The sequence below is a fragment of the Myodes glareolus genome, chromosome 18 (genome assembly GCF_982192425.1).
Source record: "Myodes glareolus chromosome 18, mMyoGla1.1, whole genome shotgun sequence".
NCBI classification, from domain to species: Eukaryota; Metazoa; Chordata; class Mammalia; order Rodentia; family Cricetidae; genus Myodes; species Myodes glareolus.
Genome location: NC_142043.1, coordinates 72,891,865 through 72,913,158, shown reverse-complemented (window position 1 = coordinate 72,913,158; position 21,294 = coordinate 72,891,865). Strand labels below are relative to the sequence as shown.

Here is a 21,294-nt window from a genome sequence, read left to right as displayed (position 1 = left end):
GTTTCACAGTTTGTTACATATTTCAGAGTATCTTACCTATTAAGTTATCTTGGGGAGAAAAATAATATAAGGCTGCTTTAAAAATAACTTCTTACAACTAAATATAATATGTGTTTATGTTTCTCAAAAATGTGATAATAAGAAATCTGCAACATGTTCTGGTACCCTATAGATTGATCAAAGCTAAAATTTGTTTATCAAATTTGGTGAGCATTATGTCTGTTATAAGATGTAGGTACAAGTACAATCTGCTCTAGTATAAGATTTTTCCAAGATTCTGATAACTGCATGAATCCTTCTTCTATTCTCACAGTATCACTTTTCAAATTTCTCCATGATAAAACAGAGACATTTAAAACTATTAAGTATCCATATAATATTTATTTTCCAATAAAATATTTTTAACATTTAATATTCAATAAAAATAATAAATAAGAAAACAATAAGCTTTTATTAATAAAATATTCATTGATAAATTATGTATACATTATGGTGAGGAGAAATGATGATTAGCTGTTCATGGTGGTTGATTTTGTGTGTGTGTGATGTGTTGGCACATACCATGATAGCCGAGGATAATAATAGTTTATCTGTGATATTTGTGCACTAAAAAGAATGGAAATAAATATAACATATATTTTAATTAATATTTTAAGCACAAAAAGAAAATGCATAATTGATTTATAAAACATATGCTGCAACTAAAATATACTCTAAAATATAATGGTAATAAGAGACAAAAGGCAGTAAACCTGTTGAATTACACATTGGATTTTAGATACATTAGAGACCCAAATAAGAACTCAATTTAAATGAAGCTAAGATAATCCTGTTTTGAATAAAATACTGAAAGTCTTCTCTCACCCTTAAACAAGATTATTTTACTAGTTATCTTTCAAATCCTAATTGAGGATAAATAATTTGGAGAAACCCATCCTTTTTTCTATAAACACATCTTATAGTCTATTTTATTAGTGGTTCATCTATAGGTTCCTTGTCAAAGTGCTGTGTTATCATGGGGAATCTATTCCAGGGAATAGAACTAACCAATACAATCCCTTATGGAGCATTAATTGACTCTTTGGCATTCATGTTCCTATTAGTCCAGTCAAACAAAACAAATCAGATATTTTATTATTTCCACAAACCTCATTTGATCTTAGACAAGGACAATTCCTTGATACACTAAATGCTCTGATTTTCTCCTTTGGCTACAAGCAAACATTTTGTGAGCCATAGGGCTACTAAATAATAAACACAGAGGCTCTGCTTTCTTAGTATAATGCAGTAAGTCAGAATCAGAGGCAGGGTTGATTATGCTGGTGCCTTCAAAGAGACCAACACCAGCCAGTCAGCCAGCCATACAAGTGAGGGATGGAGTGAAGATAACACATAGAATGTGAGCAGACTCAGGGTGGGAGTGAATGAGGTTTAAGCAATACTGCAATGCTGGAACACTAGAAGGTTAGGATTAGCAATGAGAGCCATGGTTTAGGGTGAAAAGATGCTGGCTAGTGCTAAGGGCGGGGAACAGCCATCACTGTTTCTTCTACAATCCCGATTTCCAAGAACAGAAGAGAATTTATCCTCAGGTGATAAAAGCAATTTTTGGTTAAAAAATGCTCTATTTTACACATTTATAATAATAAGAAAACAAAACCACAGTTCTTACATTTCCTTTGTGTGAATAATAAATTTTGTCCTTTATCCATAATTTCTATGGATTATTTCTTGACAGAAGTGCTAAAGATGGTCCATGCACTATAGAGATCTCACAACTTGGTTAGTTAATTTACAGAGTCACAGAGGCAATTAATAATAAAGTAAGATTATACCATCTAAGTGCAAGTAACTGCTATCTCATAACAAATAATGCTTTATTCTAAAGAAATTCACAAAGACCTCTTAGAAACTTATCAACAGTCTTCGAATGTCAGTGAACTCTCCCTAAGGAAATCTCTTTGGCTCAGTATATTGCAAGTATTATTTTGGATATATCTATGACTTTTAAGAAAATTCCTCCCATGGAGTGCTGAATGATTGTCCTAAATGTTTGCTGAATTGTAGAAGGTTACTGTTTATATTATAAATATTCTTAAGAATTATAATATTAAACCACAGTTTATTATCAGGTCTAAATTTAATGTTCCAATTTTTCTTTGCTCCCTAGGAAACATTTGGATACACTTTTCTGCAGTGTCCCAGTCTTGTCATTTAATTCATAGTCTTTAATTGATGTATTTATGGTTCTCTTTGTTCATATTTCTATATAAATTTATTTCTTGGCTGTAAAAAATTTTAGTGCAAATAAATAGATTACTAAATAAGCTTATATGTGTGCTACATCTTACTAGGGTTACTTTACATAAACAATTAGAAGTTATTGCTAAATGCAATATGTTCCTTCCATAAATTTTATCTGTACAGTTACTGAGAAAGAAATTGTTTTGTTTTCTATCGTCACATAAATGGAAATTGCTTGGGAATACTGAAAACAAATTTGAAATCATTTACTCATTGATAATAATAATTAGTCTTGTGTAAATTATCATCCATCTCCAACTTAGGCGATTATTCAATTATTATTTACTCAGTTCTTACTCTAAAAATGAATTGCTTATACTCATTAAAGTTATTTTTCTATAATAATATAAATATTCAGAGAGACTATAAAATTATTTTGTACTCCCTTTTGGTAGCACCTTATTGAAAAACAACTCCAAATTTGTAGAACGGTTATACAAATGCTGAAAATAATCATTTACCTTTATCTGTACTGTACCTTAACATGAATTTTTAAATAAAAAGCTCTACTTCCTCTGTTAACTTTCTACCATGTGGTCATCTGTCCACTCAAGAGCTATCAAGCATCTATATTTTACCAGCATTTATTATCTATCATCTATCTCCATCTATCATCTGTCATGCATCAACATCATCATCATCATGTCATCCATGATTGCTTATTTTTTATGTTTTCATTGTGAGAATTGAATTACATCTTCTGGGCAGGAATGCCATTTCAGTGACATGATGTCATATTCAAAATATCTCAACTCCAGTTATATAGTATTTGTTTCTCAAAACACTGGTGACATTCTCTTGAATCTTGAGTATGGAGGAATCCAACAGATCTCTGTTCAAAAAAATTTCCCAATTTTTAATCTGTAATTAATAACTAATTTGTAAAAGGATAATTCCACTATGTAATTGTATTGCCCATTGAAAACTTTCTAACTAGCTTTGCAAACTTTCATGTCAGCAATGTCATTTTATTTATTAATAGTTTGTAGTTGGGAACCTTTTGCCTTCACCACTCAATGACTTTTCATATATATTCATCATGTATTTGTTAATTAATATTTTGATTACCAACAAATAATGTTAATATTATATATTTCATATATGAAAGTCAGTGTGTATATGAATATATGAGATATAGCTCTGTGAATATGGATATAAATATATATGTGTATGTATGAATATATATGTTTGCTAATGATTTGTTTTAGCAATCATTTACTATAACTCTTTTCATGTTCAAATTTTCCTAGAACTGAAGATAAATAAAAGAAAATAAGCAATGGTGGAAAAATTCAATGAAAGTTGGGAAGGATTTATTCTTCTGGGTTTCTCTAAATGGCCTCATCTGGAAGTTGTTCTCTTTGTGGTGATCTTGATATTCTACTTGATGACACTGACAGGCAATCTCTTCATCATCATCCTGTCATACCTAGATTCCCACCTGCACACCCCTATGTACTTCTTTCTCTCAAATCTCTCTGCTCTGGATCTCTGCTATACCACGAGTTCTGTTCCTCAGCTGCTGTCCAACCTCTGGGGTCCAAAAAAGACAATATCTTATGTTGGGTGCATGCTACAACTCTATTTTGTCCTCGCACTGGGTACCACAGAGTGTGTTCTTTTGGTGGTGATGTCCTTTGACCGCTATGCAGCTGTATGCAAACCCTTGCATTACTCTGTCCTCATGAATACTCATTTCTGTCACCTGCTGGCTGCAGCATCCTGGGTGAGTGGCTTTACCACCTCAGCACTTCATTCCTCCTTTACCTTCTGGGTACCTCTGTGTGGACATCGCAAAGTGGACCACTTCTTCTGTGAAGTCCCAGCACTGTTGAGGTTATCCTGTGTTGATATCCATGCAAATGAGCTGACCCTCATGGTCATGAGTGCCATTTTTGTTGTTATACCACTTATTCTCATCTTGAGCTCCTATGGTGCCATCATATTCACTGTCCTAAGAATGCAGTCCACTGCTCGACTTCAGAAAGTTTTTGGGACCTGTGGAGCCCATCTTACTGTTGTGTCTCTCTTTTTCATTCCAATCATGTGTATTTATCTTCAGCCTCCAACAGAAAATTCTCAAGATCAAGCCAAGTTCATTGCCCTCTTCTATACTGTTGTCACACCTAGCCTGAACCCTCTCATCTATACTCTAAGAAACAAAGATGTCAGAGGGGCAGTAAGGAGGCTGACTGCATGTGAAAGGGAGCAATGAGAGAAGCCTTCCACTGTGCAGTCTTTGAAAAGAAGGTCAGATCCTTTACAAAGGACACTTTGCTATTTTCCATTCTCTTTGGGTCACTGAATCATAGAACATAAAATACAGATTTTAATTTACTTGAGTAAGAACACATTTTTTTCAAAATATTAAATTATGTCAGAAATTCAGACAGTAAATTTTTTGACTTTCTACTTTGAACAATACAAACATAAATCTGTTCCAAATAGCTCATTTGTTCATTTGTCTGTTTCACTCAAGAACATATTCCCTACTGACATTACTTTTGAATCTTAATATGTCTTATTTTCTTTTAGATTCTTAGTGTTTTAGATGGATGTTCTTTTTGATCAAATAGAACTTTCTTATGGATAAAATTGCAGTCTAAGATAAAAGAGGAAATACCTGTATAAATTTTGCTTGTCATGGGTTACATGATAGCAAATTAATGGCACTTCTAAAATAATTAAAGGATACTTGGCAATAAATCTTGTATATAAATGTCCATTGTTAAATTGAGTGGAAGAGGATGTTAGTAATTACTATAAAGTAAAAGAAATAAATCACTTAATTTTATTTAGTGATCTTAATGACAGTGAAATTATGTTTAATGAATTAAATCAGGGTAAATTATGTTTCTAACTCTTTATCAATATCTTCTTTTTAAAGATATCATTGTATTATAGTTCTTTAGTATGAGACATTAGGTTTTAAAGAAAAATATTAAAATGAGTAGCATTATTAGGGAACAATTTACTTAAAACTGCACTAAATAATGGGCATTTTATTTTTTTATGTATCTGTTAGGGTCATATATTATGTTATATTGTAGTATACTATGTGTATTATATTGTGATATAACTCACACAGACACAAATATATATGTATACATATATGTAATTCCTTGATCAAATAGATGTTCTGCAAAATTTTTCCTCCAGTCTCAAGATTTTTGTTCTTTAAAAAATATTTTCAAAAGAGCAAAGTTTCAGTTTTAAGGAAATCAAATATATATATTTAAAATTAGGCTCCTAAAGTTTTCATAGGTTAAATTTATGAAACAATTTGGGAAGAACTGATAACTCAAATAACTTTCTTATTCTGATGTATAAACATATTTTTTCTTTCATTCCAAGTGTTGTCTCTATATATTTTGCTAAGTTGGCCTCTGATAGTTGCATAGTTTTGAATGTCACTGTCAGTACTGTAGACTACATCTGACCTTTGTAAACTGACTTATATCCTGCAATGGTGATGACTAAATAGCTCAGTTATGTTTTAGTCTTAATAAATTTATTTGCATTTGCATGTGTATAATATTCATGCATGTCTGTATTTGTGTTCACTTGTGTGTATAATCATCTGTGTGCATATGAATGTAGAGGAACAAGGTTGATTTCAGGTGTCTTCCTTGATTGCTTTTCATGTTTTTTTTATTGAAGCAGAGTCTCTCACTGCATCCATATATCACTAATGCTGAATAGTATGGATGGCCAACTTGCTCTGGTCCCAGATATATTCCCATGTGTTGTGGTTGAATAAAATGACCATCACAGATGATAAGGAGCAGAAAAATTAGGAGGTATGGCCTTGTTTGAAGAAGTACGTCACTGTAAGTGCAGACTTTGAGGTCTCATACTCAATCTATGCCCAGTGTGGTTCAGTCTCTTTCTGCATCCTGAAGATCAAGATGTAGAACTCTTAGCTCCTTCTCCAACACCATGCCTACTTGCATACTACCTGCTTCTCACCATGGCAATAATTGACTAAACCTCTGAAATTAAATATAAGTGTTATTATGGCCATGCTGTCTCATCACATCAATAGAAACCCTAATTGTTAGGTTCAGGGGGGTCATGCAAAGATGGGAACAGAGCATCAAAGTCTAATAAACCAGAAGCAAATTTATTCTAGAAACCAGATCCCAGGAAAATCAGAAGCAAAAAGAAAAAAGAAAAAGAAAAACAAACAAACAAAAAACACTGCGGGGCACAGAAGCTTATCAGCTAGCTGAAACCATAGCCAGAGATGGTGTTTGTTAGGCTGTGGCAAAAGGCTGGTTTCTAAACTCACTTTTTATAGTAGGGGCACCAAGTATTAGGTCTCAACAAAGGAATTTTTACAATCTTGTCCTGACCCATGGGCCAATCAATGGAGACCCTAAGAGGGGACGTGGGTTCTAATGTCAATGGGTAACTAGGCAGCTATCATGAAATATGTTTCAGAGGAGATTACAATGAAAGTCACTAATTGCAAGAAAACAGATGTCTTTACTAATTAGTCAGGAAAGGGACTGCTAGTAATACCAGAAGGTTAATAAATTAGAATAATTGGTTCTTAGGCTGAGAATTTAGAAGATAGTAGAAAATTTTTTATACTATCTCAAGGTAAAACTCAGATACAGACTGCCATACTCTACAATCTCCATTATCAGAGCTCATTAATTAAACTGGGTGTTTGCACCATGTCCACTGTCTCTCCTGGTACCTCTAGGCAGTATATACTGGAGCCCCATGCCTCCCCTTTCATGGTGCCAGTTTCCCATAACAGAGACAGTGCCTTACCCAGAGGTCATGTATCTCTTTCTCCTAAAGGTTAACTCAGTTCATATCTGTCATTTATCAAGGATGACCAGGACACTACTCTCAGTGTGCAGAGAGAAGCTCCCACCTTGTGTATAGAACAGCCAGTTGTAAAATAAAATATCTTAAGCTGATAGAGGCTTCTTAAACGTCCATAGCTCACTGTGAATGACTGATCTTTGATCTGCTGAGAAAGCTGCTAACAGTCTGTTCTCATTCTCCTAGACTTATAACTTTATAATTCATTATTTCTACATTTTTATTTTCTTATTCTTTGACTCTTCACTAATAAGAATACTATTATTTCTTATTATATATTGGAACTTACATTATCTGTTCCTGGAAAACTCTATATTTCTTAACATTGTGAATGTTTAATTAGTCTCCTTTTTTCTTTTGTTTCAGAGGCACTAATACAATTTCTATCACATACTGCAGCCTACATTTATTTAATATTCTGAAATAGGTCAGATCCTATTGAAGAAGATACTATACATTTTGAATGAATCAATGTGTAGCTGACCTGGGAACCTTCTTCCTATGGGTTAACTCTTAAGGTGTTGGAAGATGTTATGCAAAATTCCAAGGTAAAGAAGCAATCTGTTGTCCTGTTTAGCTGAAAACCTATCAACAACATGACTGGCCCACTAAGAATTCTCCAGTGGTACAATAGTTTCACTTATATCTTGAGGGTAACTAATAGCTATCTAATTGGCCTTAAGCCCTAACTAATAGAAGAATTAGGGTCAGGGTCACAAATCTGAAAGGAGAAACTACTAATGGCATTTTCTTTAATTGATATAAGTTTTAACTGTATTCTAAATATTTATTCTTACACCACAGACAATTTTAGCTCTTTTCTCCCACCAAAGAATCTTCTTTTTTTGCAGCAGACAGGCACTATCAGAGAAATTCACAACAAGGCAAATATAGAGAAAGAATAAGTGTCCATGGAGTACCAAACCCCAGCTGATACATCTACAAAGAAAGCCCATACCTTAGGCTCAGGATCCATCTCAAAGAAGAGATGGGGGACTGAAAGCTTATAAGAACCAGAGGACCTGGATGCCTATTACTAGATAGTGTCTTGTAGAGATGACAGGAAAACTCACTCATAAAATCTCAACAATATAGTGGTGTAAACAAGGCCTGCATAATGAGCAAAGTAGTGGAATGCCAAAATGGATGATTAAAATTTCACAAATCTCAACTACTAAATTAAGACTTATAGGCAATCAAAGGCTTCTGAGAGAAAAAATAAGCCTTTTTCAACCCTGATAGGTTATTCAATCCCAAGTGGTCAGACCTAAAGGCATGTACATATGAACAATACTAAGTAAACTCAGTCATTTTTTGTTGTTTTGTGTGTATCTCTCTCTGTGTTTGTGTGAAAAAATGGAGAAGTAGGAGACATGGAAATACAAAAATTCTAAGAAATTAATTTTAAAAATGGATGGATAACTGGTATGTCTATCACACAGAAATAAACACACACAAGAGAGAAAGTATCAAAAAAAATAAAATTATCTTAAGACACTATGATGTTTATATCAGAGAAAATGTTAGTTTAGGGGTGGCAAGCCATGTTTTTGAGGAAACATAACTGATAGATTTAGAGGCTTTTGGGTAATTACCTAATATTTTTTCTTTATATAATAAAGTAAAATTTCAGTAGCTACATAGGCACATCTTATAGACATGACAAGAGAGTTGCAACCCTGAAATCTGAACATCACGGTTACCTAAACAAGACCAATGCAATGACACTACTAGTGGAACTGCAAACATTAATAAATGGAATTTCATGAGACCCACCTAATAAATCAGGACATATAGGCAATTAATGGCTTCTGACAGAGGAAAAAATAGATTTTTCCAAAGACAACCCTTCTAATAGGTTATATAATCTCAAGTGGTCAGTCTTACATACATTTAGGACTCAATATAGAATAATTAAAGTTTTCTATGTGTGAAGCCATTGAGACCTCAAGATCAAATCAGAGAAACATCATCCTTCACAATAGCCAAAAATATTATAAAATATATTGGGGTAACTCTAACCACACAAGTGAAAGTTCTGTATGACAAGAACTTTATATCATTGGAAAAATAAATTGAAGAAGACACCAGAAAATGGAAAGATCTTCCATGCTCTTGGGTAGGTAGAATAATATAGTAAAAATGGCAATCTTACCAAAAACAATCTACTGATTCAATGCAAGGTCCATCAAAATCCCAGAAAAATTCTTCACAGACTTCAAAAGAATAAACTCAATTTCATATGCAAAAGCAAACAAACCACAGTAGCCTAAACAATTTTGTACAATAAAGGAACTTCTGGAGACATCACCGTCTCTGACTTCAAACCATACTATAGAGCCATAGTAATGAGAACAGTGTGGTATTGGCATAAAATCAGACAGGAGCACCAATGGAATTGAATTAAAGATCTAGATGTCAATCCACACAAGTATGGGCACCTGATTTGACAAAATACATAAAATGGAAAAAAAAGCATATTCAACAAATGGTGTTGGTATAACTGGTTGTTGACATGTAGAAAAATGCAAATAGAACTATCCCCATGCACAAAATTCAAGTCCAAATGCATCAAAGACCTCAACATAAAACCAACCACACTGAACCTCATAGAAGAAAAAGTAGGAAGTACACTTGAACACATTGACACAGGAGACAAGCCCAGTAGCACAGATACTGAGAGCAAAACTTAATAAATGGAACCTCTTAAAATTAAGATGCTTCTGCAAAGCAAAGGTTATGGTCATCAAGACACAACGGCAACCTACAGAATGGGAAAAGATTTTCACTAACCCTACATTGGACAGAGGACTGATCTCTAAAATATACCAAGTACTCAAGAAAATTATCATCAAAAGAACAAATATTCCAATTAAAAAATAGGGTACAGACATAAACAGAGAACTCTTAACAGACAAATCTCAAATGGTGTTGGTCCTCATAAGGCCCAGGCATGAGCACAGCGTAACTTTCCGAGCCTAGCTCAAGTTTGGAGACTTGTCTTTGGCCATGACTTCAGCATATGAATAACTCAGCGCAGCCTGACCTAAGTCCACCTCTGCCCAGCTACCACTAACATGGCAGAATATTATTGACTCTTATTCCTTACTCCACCTCAACCCATCCCAAGATTCCCACCCCCTCTCTCAGACCTGTATAAGTTCCTGCATAATACAATAAAATGAGATCCTGCTTCGACAGACTTCCAACTCAGTGTGTATTTCTCCCGGTGGCCAGGGTGGAGGTCTGTGTCATCGACACTCACCATACCGCTCTAAACCCCAGAGAAAGTCTGGCAGGTCCAGTTCTGCACCCACCCTTTCTGTCAGAAAGTCCAGGAAAATGACTGAAAGACACTTAAGGAAATGCTTAACATCCTTAGCCTTCAGAGAAATGCAAATCAAAATAACTTTGAGATTCCATCTTACACTTGTAGGAAAGGCCAAGATCAAAAACACTAAATACAGCTTATGCTGGAGTGGATGGCAGGAAAAGGGAACACTCCTCCATTGCTGGTGGGAGTGCAAACTTGTACAGACACTTTGGAAATCAGTATGTTGATTCCTCCGAAAATTAGAAAACTATCTATCTCAAGACCCAGCAATAACATTTTGGGTATATAAAAAAAGATGCATACTCTTACAAGGACATGTGCTCAAATATGTTCATGACAGCACTATCCATAATAGCCAGGAACTGGAAACAACCTAGATGCCTCTTACCTGAAGAATGGATAAAGAAAATGTGATACTTTACACAATGGAGTACTACTCAGTGGTGAAAATAATGACATCTTGAAATTTGCAGGCAAATGAATGGATCTAGAAAAACCATATTGAGAAAGGTTACCCAGACCCAGAAATACAATTGTAATATGTACTCACTCATAAATGGTTTTTAGACATACAGAAAAGAAAAACCAGCCTACAATTCACAATCCCAGAGAACCAAGACAATAAAGATGACCATAAGAGAAACATACATGGATCTATGGAGGAAGGAGAAAAAGACAAGATCTCCTGAGTAAGTTGGGAGCATGTGGGTCATGTGAGAGGGTAGAAGGAGAGAGGGGAGGAAAGGAGGGAAGAAGACCAAAATGTATAGCTCAATAAAAACGATAAAAATAAAACAGAAAAAAAGAGTTTAAAAAATTAGATGTGGTACTCCTTATAGGTACCCAATTTGAGAATACTCATTCATTATATAAAATGTCCTAGTATTTGCATGTGATCTATATACATCAAGTAACTCTTAGACAATTCAAAGTACTGAATATGTAGCAAATATTTGTTATACTACAATGTGCTAGAATAATTAAAACAGAAAAAAGTCTATGCTTAATACAGGTACAATATTTTTCTGATTTTCTAAAATTTTGTTTCAATCCTCAGCTATGGAAATGACAAATATAACCCTTATTATAAATGCAAATAGCGACAAGACAATTCCAGGAATCACTCATAATTGTAGAACAACCCCTTGCTCTACATACTACATGTTACATACAGTATGGTTCATGAGCTGGGCAAGGGGCTGGAGATTAAAACATACAAAGTCACAGAGAGAGAGACAGAGACATGGGTCATCCTTGAAGCAAGAATGACAAGAATGCCTACTTTACTGTGTTCAGGGGCAGCTTATATAGTGTTCTGACTATTCCCCAATTCTTGGGATCTTTCAGCTGCAGGCCCATCAGAAACCACTTGCCTGCCATCAGGGTCTTGTGCTAAGAGCAGCTGCAAGCACAAAAACAAGCTGCTCACTCTGGCAGGCAAAGGGTCACAGAAAATTCAGAGTCTGGGGGTCCACAGTCCCCAACACATAACAACTATAGCCATTCTCTACAGCGTTGCTTCTGACACAAACTGAGCAAAAATTCATTTAAACAATTAAATTTTAAATTTCCATTTTTTTATTTACTGTAAATAAACAAGTCTTCCTAGAAAGAATCAGTGTCTGCAAGGATAGATTGACTTATTAGAACCTTATTACCATGGAGAGACTGGTATAATACAGGTCCAGAGACTATTTTGCCTGAGGTTAGCTTTACAACCTGACCCGCTCCTGATCCTCTACCCCATCATTCTCAGAAAATTGGGAATCCATCTACCTCAAAACCCAGCAATACCACTTGTGGGCATATACCCAAAGAAAGCATAATCATACCATAAGGACATTTGCTTAGTTATGCTCATAACAGCATTATTTGTAATAGTGAGAACCTGGAAACAACCCTAGATACCCATCGACTGAAGAATGATGGGCTTCGATTCTACTGCATGAACTGACTTTGTGGGAACCTGATTTGTGTAGATGCTTACCATTATAGACCTGGATGGAGGGGGAAGACCTTGGACTTCCCACAGGGCATGGAAACCTGACTGCTCTTAGGACTAGTCAGGAAGGGGGAGGTGGAGAGGGGGAGGAAAAAGGGAGGCAGGCAGGAGGTGGAAATTTTTAATAAATGAATAAATAAATTTAAAAAAAAACGAAAAAAAGAAACCAATGCCTAATCCAAGGTAATGGAGATTAAACCACCATATTTTTTTTTATTTTAAATATTTGGAATTTTCACCTATACACTGAGTTCCTTGATCTCAAAAAAAAAAAAAGAATATTTGGTACATTTACACAATGGAGTACAGCTCAGAGTTAAAAAACAATGACATCTTGAAATTTGCAGGGAAATAGATGGAAATATTAAAAAACATACTGATTGAGATAATCCACAAAACAAACACCTTATGTACTAGATCATAAGATTTCATTGAGCTATAAAATTTAATGTTTTAAGCATAGATTTTGTTAAGGGTTTACTTCTAAAATAGATTATAAATATATATACTTCAAAAAATTTTTGTCTCATTTATATAATGGATAATACTAAATTCATATGATTTCTTCCAAATATTCTTAGTATAGAACTGTTACTTGTAAGATTTCTTTATTTCTAAAAATCTTATGTTAAGTTTTCTTTTTATTACAAATGATTTCAGAATAATTATTGTCTGTAAGATGAGAACTGTGTCCGTTTTCACATTGACAGAGTGGGGACATCCTGTGACTAGTAGATAATGACCTCTGGAACCTATTAATTTAGCAGACTACTAGCTTTCACCATCCAAAAAATGAGAATGTCATCAGGGGCCATCTTGAGCCCATAGAAAAGCTTCCCCTAGCTTGCTGTAACTGAATCTCTAGTGTACTCTTCAATATGATTTAATTTTGCCTTGATTTAAAAGTTTTCTTTTTCTGTGAAATTGTAAAACTTCATGGAAACTGCTTTCATGTTGAAGTGCAGAATTTGGGCTAATCTATATTTGCATTCTCAGACCATGGTCATTTAAAATGTCTTCAGAATAAGCTATCTCTTGTCTTCTTTAAGAGTAGAGCTGTAGTCTTGTGTCAATAATAACAATACTACATGGTCTTAATAACTAAGAAAACCACAAATTCTGTGTGAATTTGTGCTATTGTGTTTTGTTTAGAATAACAGGAATTTTTCCTTACAATTATTTACTTAGATTAGATCACGAGGCCAAAAAAGTCCACTTGATTTCTTTTTCTATTGTGTTTATCTATCACTAATAATTATTTTGAATTCTTGAAATTTTAATTTGACAACAAATAATGATAAAATCCACTATTATAATGAACTCATTTAATGTTGAGGTATAAGTTTTGGTGCTGTGGAATAATGTTCTTATACACTATAAAGATTTGTCACTCATATTGGTTTAATAAAAAGCTGATTGATCAGTATAGAAGCAGGAAGGATAGATGGGGCAACCAGACTAGGAGAATTCTGGAAAGAGGAAAGGCAGAGATTCAGTCACCAGTCAGACGCAGAAAAAGCAAGATGAGAGTGCCTTACTAAGAAAAGGTACCAAGCCATGTGGCTAACACAGACAAGAATTATGGTTTAATTTAAATTGTAAGAGATAGTTAATAATAAGCCTGAACTAATAGGCCAAATAGTTTATACTTAATATATGTCTCTGTGTGCTTCTTTGGAACTGAATGGCTGCAGGACCAGGCAGGACCAAAACTTCTGTCCACATTTTGGGTCTGAGTTTTAGTACAAGCAATTTTAATGTCAAATATTTAAATTATATTTGGATCCACATTTCATGTTATTTCATGTCAAATAACATGAATATGTAAAATTTATCTCTTAATGTTTTCAAGAACTCAGGGAGGATTTTAGAAATCTCGTTGAAATCTATCCTCTTTCTTGTAAACCAGAGTGGTGGTTGGGTCAGAGTTTTAATGTCACCTTGGTTCAACAATAATGCATTGTCAAGGGGAGGACATTCATGGAAAATAGTGTAACCTCACAAGTCCCTGCAGGGCATTAATAGACTCTTTGGGATTTACACTCCCAATGCTACAGCTAAGGAAATCAGTTCTTCTCTTTTTCTAAAATCTCCATTTGGTCTCAGATAAGGTCTCCCTGGACACACTGAAAGCTCAGAGTTTCACCTTCTGTCTACAAACAAGTACTTTACTGCCCGCAGGGCTCTCTCTTCTGTAGCAGAATCGGGTACAGGCACTGCTAGAGCTCTGAAGGACACCAATACCAACCAGCAGGTCAGTCACACAGGTGAGGGACTGGAAGGTAAGACAACAATGGGCATGTGAACAGACTCAAGATGTGAGTAGCTGGGCAGTGGTGGTGCACACTTTTAATCCCAGAACTCAGGAGGCAGAGGCAGGTGGATCTCTGTGAGTTTGAGGCCAACCTGGTCTATAAGAGCTAGTTCCAGGATAGGCTCCAAAGTTACAGAGAAACCCTGTCTCAAAAAAAAAACCAAAAAAAACCCCAAACCAAACCAAAACAAAAAAAGATGTGAGCAAACAGATTTCAGGCATTACTTGAGCACTGGGTAATGTTCTATGTAAAAACTCAAAATAGGATAATTCTAGTCAGTATTGGTGGTGGGGAACAGTCACTTTTTTTCTCCTTCTTCAACACAGACTTTCAACTTAGAAGGAAGAAGTTACCCATGGAACAAAAAGTAACTTTATTTCCTACCCATCCAATATGAAGAAATTAAGTCAGAAGTTTATACTTTTATTTTCTTCTGATGTTTGACTCTTTTCTTAGATCTGTTGCTAACTTTTCCTTATAAGAATTCATCAAATTGATAGTGATAACTCACAGCTTCTGGTTTGTTCATTTTAGTTAAGGTACTCAGTCATGGAGGTTGTTGACATAAAAGTCACCACTGTCATCTTAAAGGAGTTAAGAGATAATTTACTATGGATCCATTTTGAATGGTCATGGCCTGGCAATAGAGATTTAGGTTACCTCAAATTCCATGTTTCCGTGTGGAAGAAGTTTCATGAACTTTTATAATTGTACAGAAAAAACGCTTTTAAATCAAGGCAAGATTAAATACATTGGTGGATACATCAGAGATGTGGGTTATAATAAGATGGGAGAAATTTCTGTGGGCCCAAGATGCTATCTGATGGCATTCTTAGCTTTTGAGTTGGTGAAAGACAGGGTTTAGCTAAGTTAATAGATTTCAAAGATTTCTAACTACTATTCATAAGATGTTAGTTCAGAAAGAGAGATGAGCAAGAAGTGACTGTTCTGGAGGAGGAAGACTAGGCCAAGATAAGTTAACTAGCCTCCAGACCAGTAACATTCCAATTGTTCCTGCATAACTCCCATTCTAGTCAGTCAATTAGTCTTTGGAGCTGAGGTTTCTTTTTGAGAACTTTTCTTCAAAGACAAGAAGAAAATTAAGTGTATCAAGGGAAGTAATTACAGCAATTGAACCCAAACTTGCCATGATGTATTCTCAATCTAAGAAAAAAGTTAAAAACTATTTTAGAAAACTTCCATCTTTAATCAAATGGCAGCAATCACTTCAATTTGAATTATTTTAAAATTTGCTGTTATATGAATTTTTTTGAATTCAGCCATAGTTTTTAAGGAAGTTCTTTCTAAATATTGTATGAACTTGTTTCCCTGGGCCCATCACTCAGAGAAATAGGATGGTTTCTTCTAGTTTACTGACACTGTCACATTACTGCAAATTAGGATTAGCTGAGAAGTGCTGGAGACAAGCTGATTTCTCCAAATATTCCTGATGAGGTTTATTTCTGTTTTAATGTCTTTCCACAAATGTTACACTTACTATTAAGAGCCAAAATGTTAAAACTACAGATGATTTTAATAATCTTTTGTCACAGCTTATTAGGAAGTATCTCTCATTAGTCACAAGAGCATGGAAAACAAAACAGAGATGGTAATGTTGGAGAAGACAAAGAATTCAGTAAACAAAAGATATTTAAATCCTAGGTTACTCAATAGCTATGTAACAAATAGAAGATTTAATTTTCCAAAGAAAGATTAGAAATTTGCAGCTCAAAAAGGGTCATAGGTATTGATGAATTATTGTTTATGTTTTTAAAAATAAACAAATGTAAGACTCATTAGTGTAACATATTAACTTGAAAAAAGTCATTTAATGATTTATAAAACTGGCAATGTTTCTGTAGGAGAGAGTAAACACGCATAGTGATTCAAACCTATACTTAGGATCTAAATACAATATTACTGATTGTCAGTTCCAAAGGGAACCCCAAAATGACAGTATTCACTTAGCTCAAGCTGGATTATAGAAGGACTCTTGGTTGAGGTATAAAAGCTAACATGCAAAATTCCTCAGGAACCTGTGAAACAAATTTCTGCCCACCAGAAAGGGTCAGTTCCCTTGGCGTATATCTAAGTTTACATATTAAAGCCCATGCTAGACTCTGAAATCTTTTTTTCCTATTCACATGTACCTGTTACGTAGTTCAAAGCCCAAGTCAGCATCCTGGCCTTTTCCCTCTCTTCCTCTATTCTAAGCTCCCAGTCTTCTCCAGTTCACAAGGTTCCCTCTGCTCAGCATTTCAAGGTTTGCTTCTCTAACTCCTGTCATGGCCAGTGTGCTTCTTTTTCTCTCTGCTCTGGACTCTTCCAGATTCCTCTGGCTGTTCTATCTTCCTTATTTACAATAAAAACCTTATCCCTAACCATGGAACAACTATTTGAGGTTTTTGGGTTTTGTTTTTGTTTTTTCTGTGCACAATTTTACACTTACTTCCCTAAAGAAAAGATAATTTTTAGTGACAGCAGCTCAGTCTGCAGCTTGGGTAATTTTCTCCCTCATAGTCTAAATATGTCCTTTCCTCTGTCTTTCCTGTAAGCCCATCCATACTCTTGGAAGTACTCACTGGACTTTGCTTTCTTATTAAGAACCAGTCTGCCACCAACTTAGGCTTAACATCCATCTTATTACAAAAACAAACCGGGTTCATTCTGTTTATGATTAAACCTCTGTTTCTCAAGGGATGGGCTTTGCTCTACCTGTAACCATAACTACAAATAATTTGTACTGCCAGTTCCAGGAATGACAACCATGTCTCTGTTCCAAAAACTTAATTGTCATCTTGCAGTCATACCTGTCAAAAGGGTTGCTATGGCTTCTTTGATATAACTATCTGTTGTTATGACCACCTTGCAGTTAAGTCTTCGTTTCAGGAGGTCATTAGGAATAACTTTTTATGATGTTTGGCTCCTGTAATCCTGCCTATTTTACCCATAAAATCCATTTAGAAATCACCTACCCCCAAACTTTCTCACATCCAAGACTAAATTCTTCAACTCCACCTTAGGGGGAGGCAGCCCATGTGCATGAATAAAAAAAGCTTGCTACTTTTACTTAAAACTAACAACTTGCTTTAGCTAGATCGTTTATGATGATTTTGGTAGATAGTGTTTCTCCTCCCATCTTTAGGCTTAATACTTAGACTTTTATCTCTTAAATAATGTCACTAGCACACATTATGGCACCCTCTCACCAGACTCCCAATTTTATTAACTTTATCATTTAATTAGTACTTATATATTAATATGTCCATAATCTATGGTTTTTAAAAATTTCTGCTTATATTATGTTTCCAACATTAAAAAAACTAGCATGTAATTAAGTATATTAAAAATCAAGGCTATTTCTTTTTGTAGGCACATTTAGTTGAGGTATAATATATATTAATATTAATATATTAATACTTATGAATGTGCTGTTTTTCCTCTTCTTTCATATATAAGTAAGATTATTGAAATTGCAATTGTGCTTCCTAGTACCACATTAAGTAGAAAGATTTTTTTCAAATAAAACAAAATTTAAACAATTTACTGGCTGTAATTAGACTTGGGAGTCACAAAACGTGCTTCCAGTCAGATTCCCACTATCCATTTTCTATAAACCAAATTAAAAATGGAAAGCAAAAAAAAATTGGAGATTACTCAATGTGATCATATCAGGAAGGGACCAAGATCCAGGAAGGACTTCCAGGTCAGAATCCTAAAGTGAGATCAGAATTTTCATAGAGAGCGAAGGTTAGGCACATTTAATCAGCCCAGTTTAAGGTGTAGTCCATCCTCCATTGACTGACTCATCATTATCTGGGCTTCAGTCCCATCCTATAAGATGGTTTGACGAGCTGTTTGAACTATGTGAAATCTCTATCTAGAATATAAGTTGCCTCTCAGGCTGTACCTTTTCCTTCCAAAGCATGACATTTCCAGGGTAATTCCCATTTCTTGGGATTACTTGTTTAATAGTGTCATAGTCAGAGTAAGAGACATTAGTGTGCTTTTATAATATCTTCATTTCTCCAGGATAGTTATATTATCACATAAGTAGAAACTATTAGAAAATACTAAAAACAAACTTAAATAATTTATTTGTTATCAAATATCATTTTTTTGAGTGGAAACCATCTTCCCTCACTCTGTTAGGTTAACAATTGCTCATCTATTATCCTAGGATGAATGAGAACTTGATTTGTTTTCTAAAAAGATACAAATATCTACTTAAGGTATAAAATTATTTTATGTTTTCTTTTGGCAACATTTTATTGTTGAAATTTTCAAACTTACATAATAGTTACATAAAGAACAAGTAACAGTAATTGATCAAATATGTAAATGGATCCTTAGTGTACATTTTTCTGGGGAAGTTTTGCTATTTCACATATTTATTGTCTATCAACTCAAAATCTATCTATCTATCATCTTCCTATCTACCTACTTATTTAATTAACATCTATTTATATAGCATCTATCCATCTATTAATCATCCATCACTTTTTATGCACCATTGAGCCATTGATTTTACATGCAGGTATTTCCCTTACACTGTTTTTCTTGATGTTTCCTTCTAAGAACAATAAAATTATTTATGTAAGCTCTGTAAGGTTCAAATGTTAACCAATTGAAAATTGGCAAAATTATCAGTATAAATTCAAACTTTTTCAATTCTCTAAGGAGTTTGTGCTATTTTTTCAAGTGTATGATCATCTGGACACCAACTTTTAAAATCTATTTACCCAATTACTTAGTCTTAATTGCTACAGTAAATGATATTTTTGTAGAGTACAGGAAATCTATTTTGTGTTCATTTGAATTTTTCTCATGTTTCTTCCTTACAAGAGTTTGGTTGTGTCTTCTGAACAGTAGTGACACTTCAGTGACATCATGTTTCAAATTATCGCATCAGTAGCCATGGAGTACTGGTTTGTGTCATCACTAGCGAGCTAACAGTGTGTAGTTATGGAGACATCAGCAAGATTTCTATACTATGAAGTTTACTTTTTGATTAACAAATAATTTATAAAGGTGTATTTTAGAAAATGTAAATAATCTATGTCTCAGAAATTATATCAACAACTTTTGCATTCATTCAGGTCATCTAACAGTCATTCATTTTATACTTTATAGTTAGGCTCCTAGCAAATAGAATACTTTGCTTTTCACTTACTGATTTTTCTTTTTTTTTCATAGAATATGAGTTTGATGATGCTTTATATTCTTTAGTCAACAACTGTGATTATTTTTCTTAACACTCAAGTTTTCTTAGAAGTGAAGATAAAACAAAAGAGAATGTAAACTAGTATGGAAAAAATCAACGCAAGTTCTGAAGACTACTTCATTCTTCTGGGTTTTTCTAAGTGGCCTCAGCTGGAGGTAGTTCTTTTTGTGGTGATCTTGATATTCTACTTGGCAACACTGATAGGAAATCTCTTCATTATCATCCTGTCACACTTAGACTCACACCTACACACACCCATGTACTTCTTCCTGTCAAATCTCTCAGCCCTGGATATCTGCTACACCACTAGTTCTGTCCCTCAGCTGCTATTCAACCTCTGGGGCCCACAGAAGACGATATCTTATGCTGGTTGTATGTTCCAACTCTATTTTGTCCTTGCTTTGGGTACCACAGAATGTGTTCTTTTGGTGGTGATGTCCTATGACCGCTATGCAGCTGTATGCAAACCCTTGCATTACTCTGTCCTCATGAATCCTCGTCTCTGTCACATGCTAGCAGCAACCTCCTGGATATGTGGCTTTTTGGACTCAGCACTTCATTCTCTACTCACTTTCTGGGTACCTCTGTGTGGAAATCACCAAGTAGATCACTTCTTTTGTGAAGTCCCAGCACTGCTCCAGTTATCCTGTGTTGACACTCGAGCTAATGAGATGACTCTACTGATTGCAAGCTCTCTTTTTGTTCTCATCCCGCTCATTCTCATCTTCACTTCCTATGGTGCTATTGCTCAAGCTGTCCTAAAGATGCACTCAAACACAGGATTTCAGAAAGCATTTGGAACCTGTGGAGCCCATCTTATGGTTGTATGCCTTTTTTTCATTCCAGCCATGTGCATTTATCTTCAGCCTCCAACAAAAAATTCTCAAGATCAAGCCAAGTTCATTGCCCTCTTCTATACTGTTGTCACACCTAGCCTGAACCCTCTCATCTATACTCTAAGAAACAAAGATGTCAGAGGGGCAGTGAGGAGGCTAATGAGTCAATAGTATCTTGAGTACTAGTGACATTAGCAGTGTGATGGTACATCTCTTCCCCAAGTTTTCCCAGTTCATCCATTCATTGTCCAACCACTTTTCTACTCAAGCAGTGAGACTTGTTTATAAGTTCTCACAGACGCACACAGTATTATGGTGGATACAAATAAACTTTATCTGCTTAAGACAACTTTTTTGAACATAGTTTTGTTAAAAATCAGATTTTAAAAGCATCAGTTCTATCCTCAAATTTTAACTCTAATGAACACAAATCTGATCAG

The 21,294-nt window shown here is 34.7% G+C and overlaps 2 protein-coding genes across 2 annotated transcripts; both read left to right on the top strand.

Moving 5' to 3' along the window:
* Window positions 1-3,583: 3,583 nt before the first annotated feature.
* Window positions 3,584-4,519, top strand: LOC125406514 (olfactory receptor 2J3-like). The gene has a single exon (XM_048443551.3). It carries the CDS (start codon window positions 3,584-3,586, stop codon window positions 4,517-4,519), a length of 936 nt encoding a protein of 311 aa, XP_048299508.3.
* A 15,582-nt stretch (window positions 4,520-20,101) lies between these two features.
* Window positions 20,102-21,025, top strand: LOC146890794 (olfactory receptor 2J3-like). The gene has a single exon (XM_085680159.2). It carries the CDS (start codon window positions 20,102-20,104, stop codon window positions 21,023-21,025), a length of 924 nt encoding a protein of 307 aa, XP_085536285.2.
* Window positions 21,026-21,294: the final 269 nt, after the last annotated feature.

Excerpts from the sequence above, each read along its gene's own strand:
- LOC125406514 (XM_048443551.3), top strand. The coding sequence starts at position 3,584 with ATGGTGGAAAAATTCAATGAAAGTTGGGAAGGATTTATTCTTCTGGGT.
- LOC146890794 (XM_085680159.2), top strand. The coding sequence starts at position 20,102 with ATGGAAAAAATCAACGCAAGTTCTGAAGACTACTTCATTCTTCTGGGT.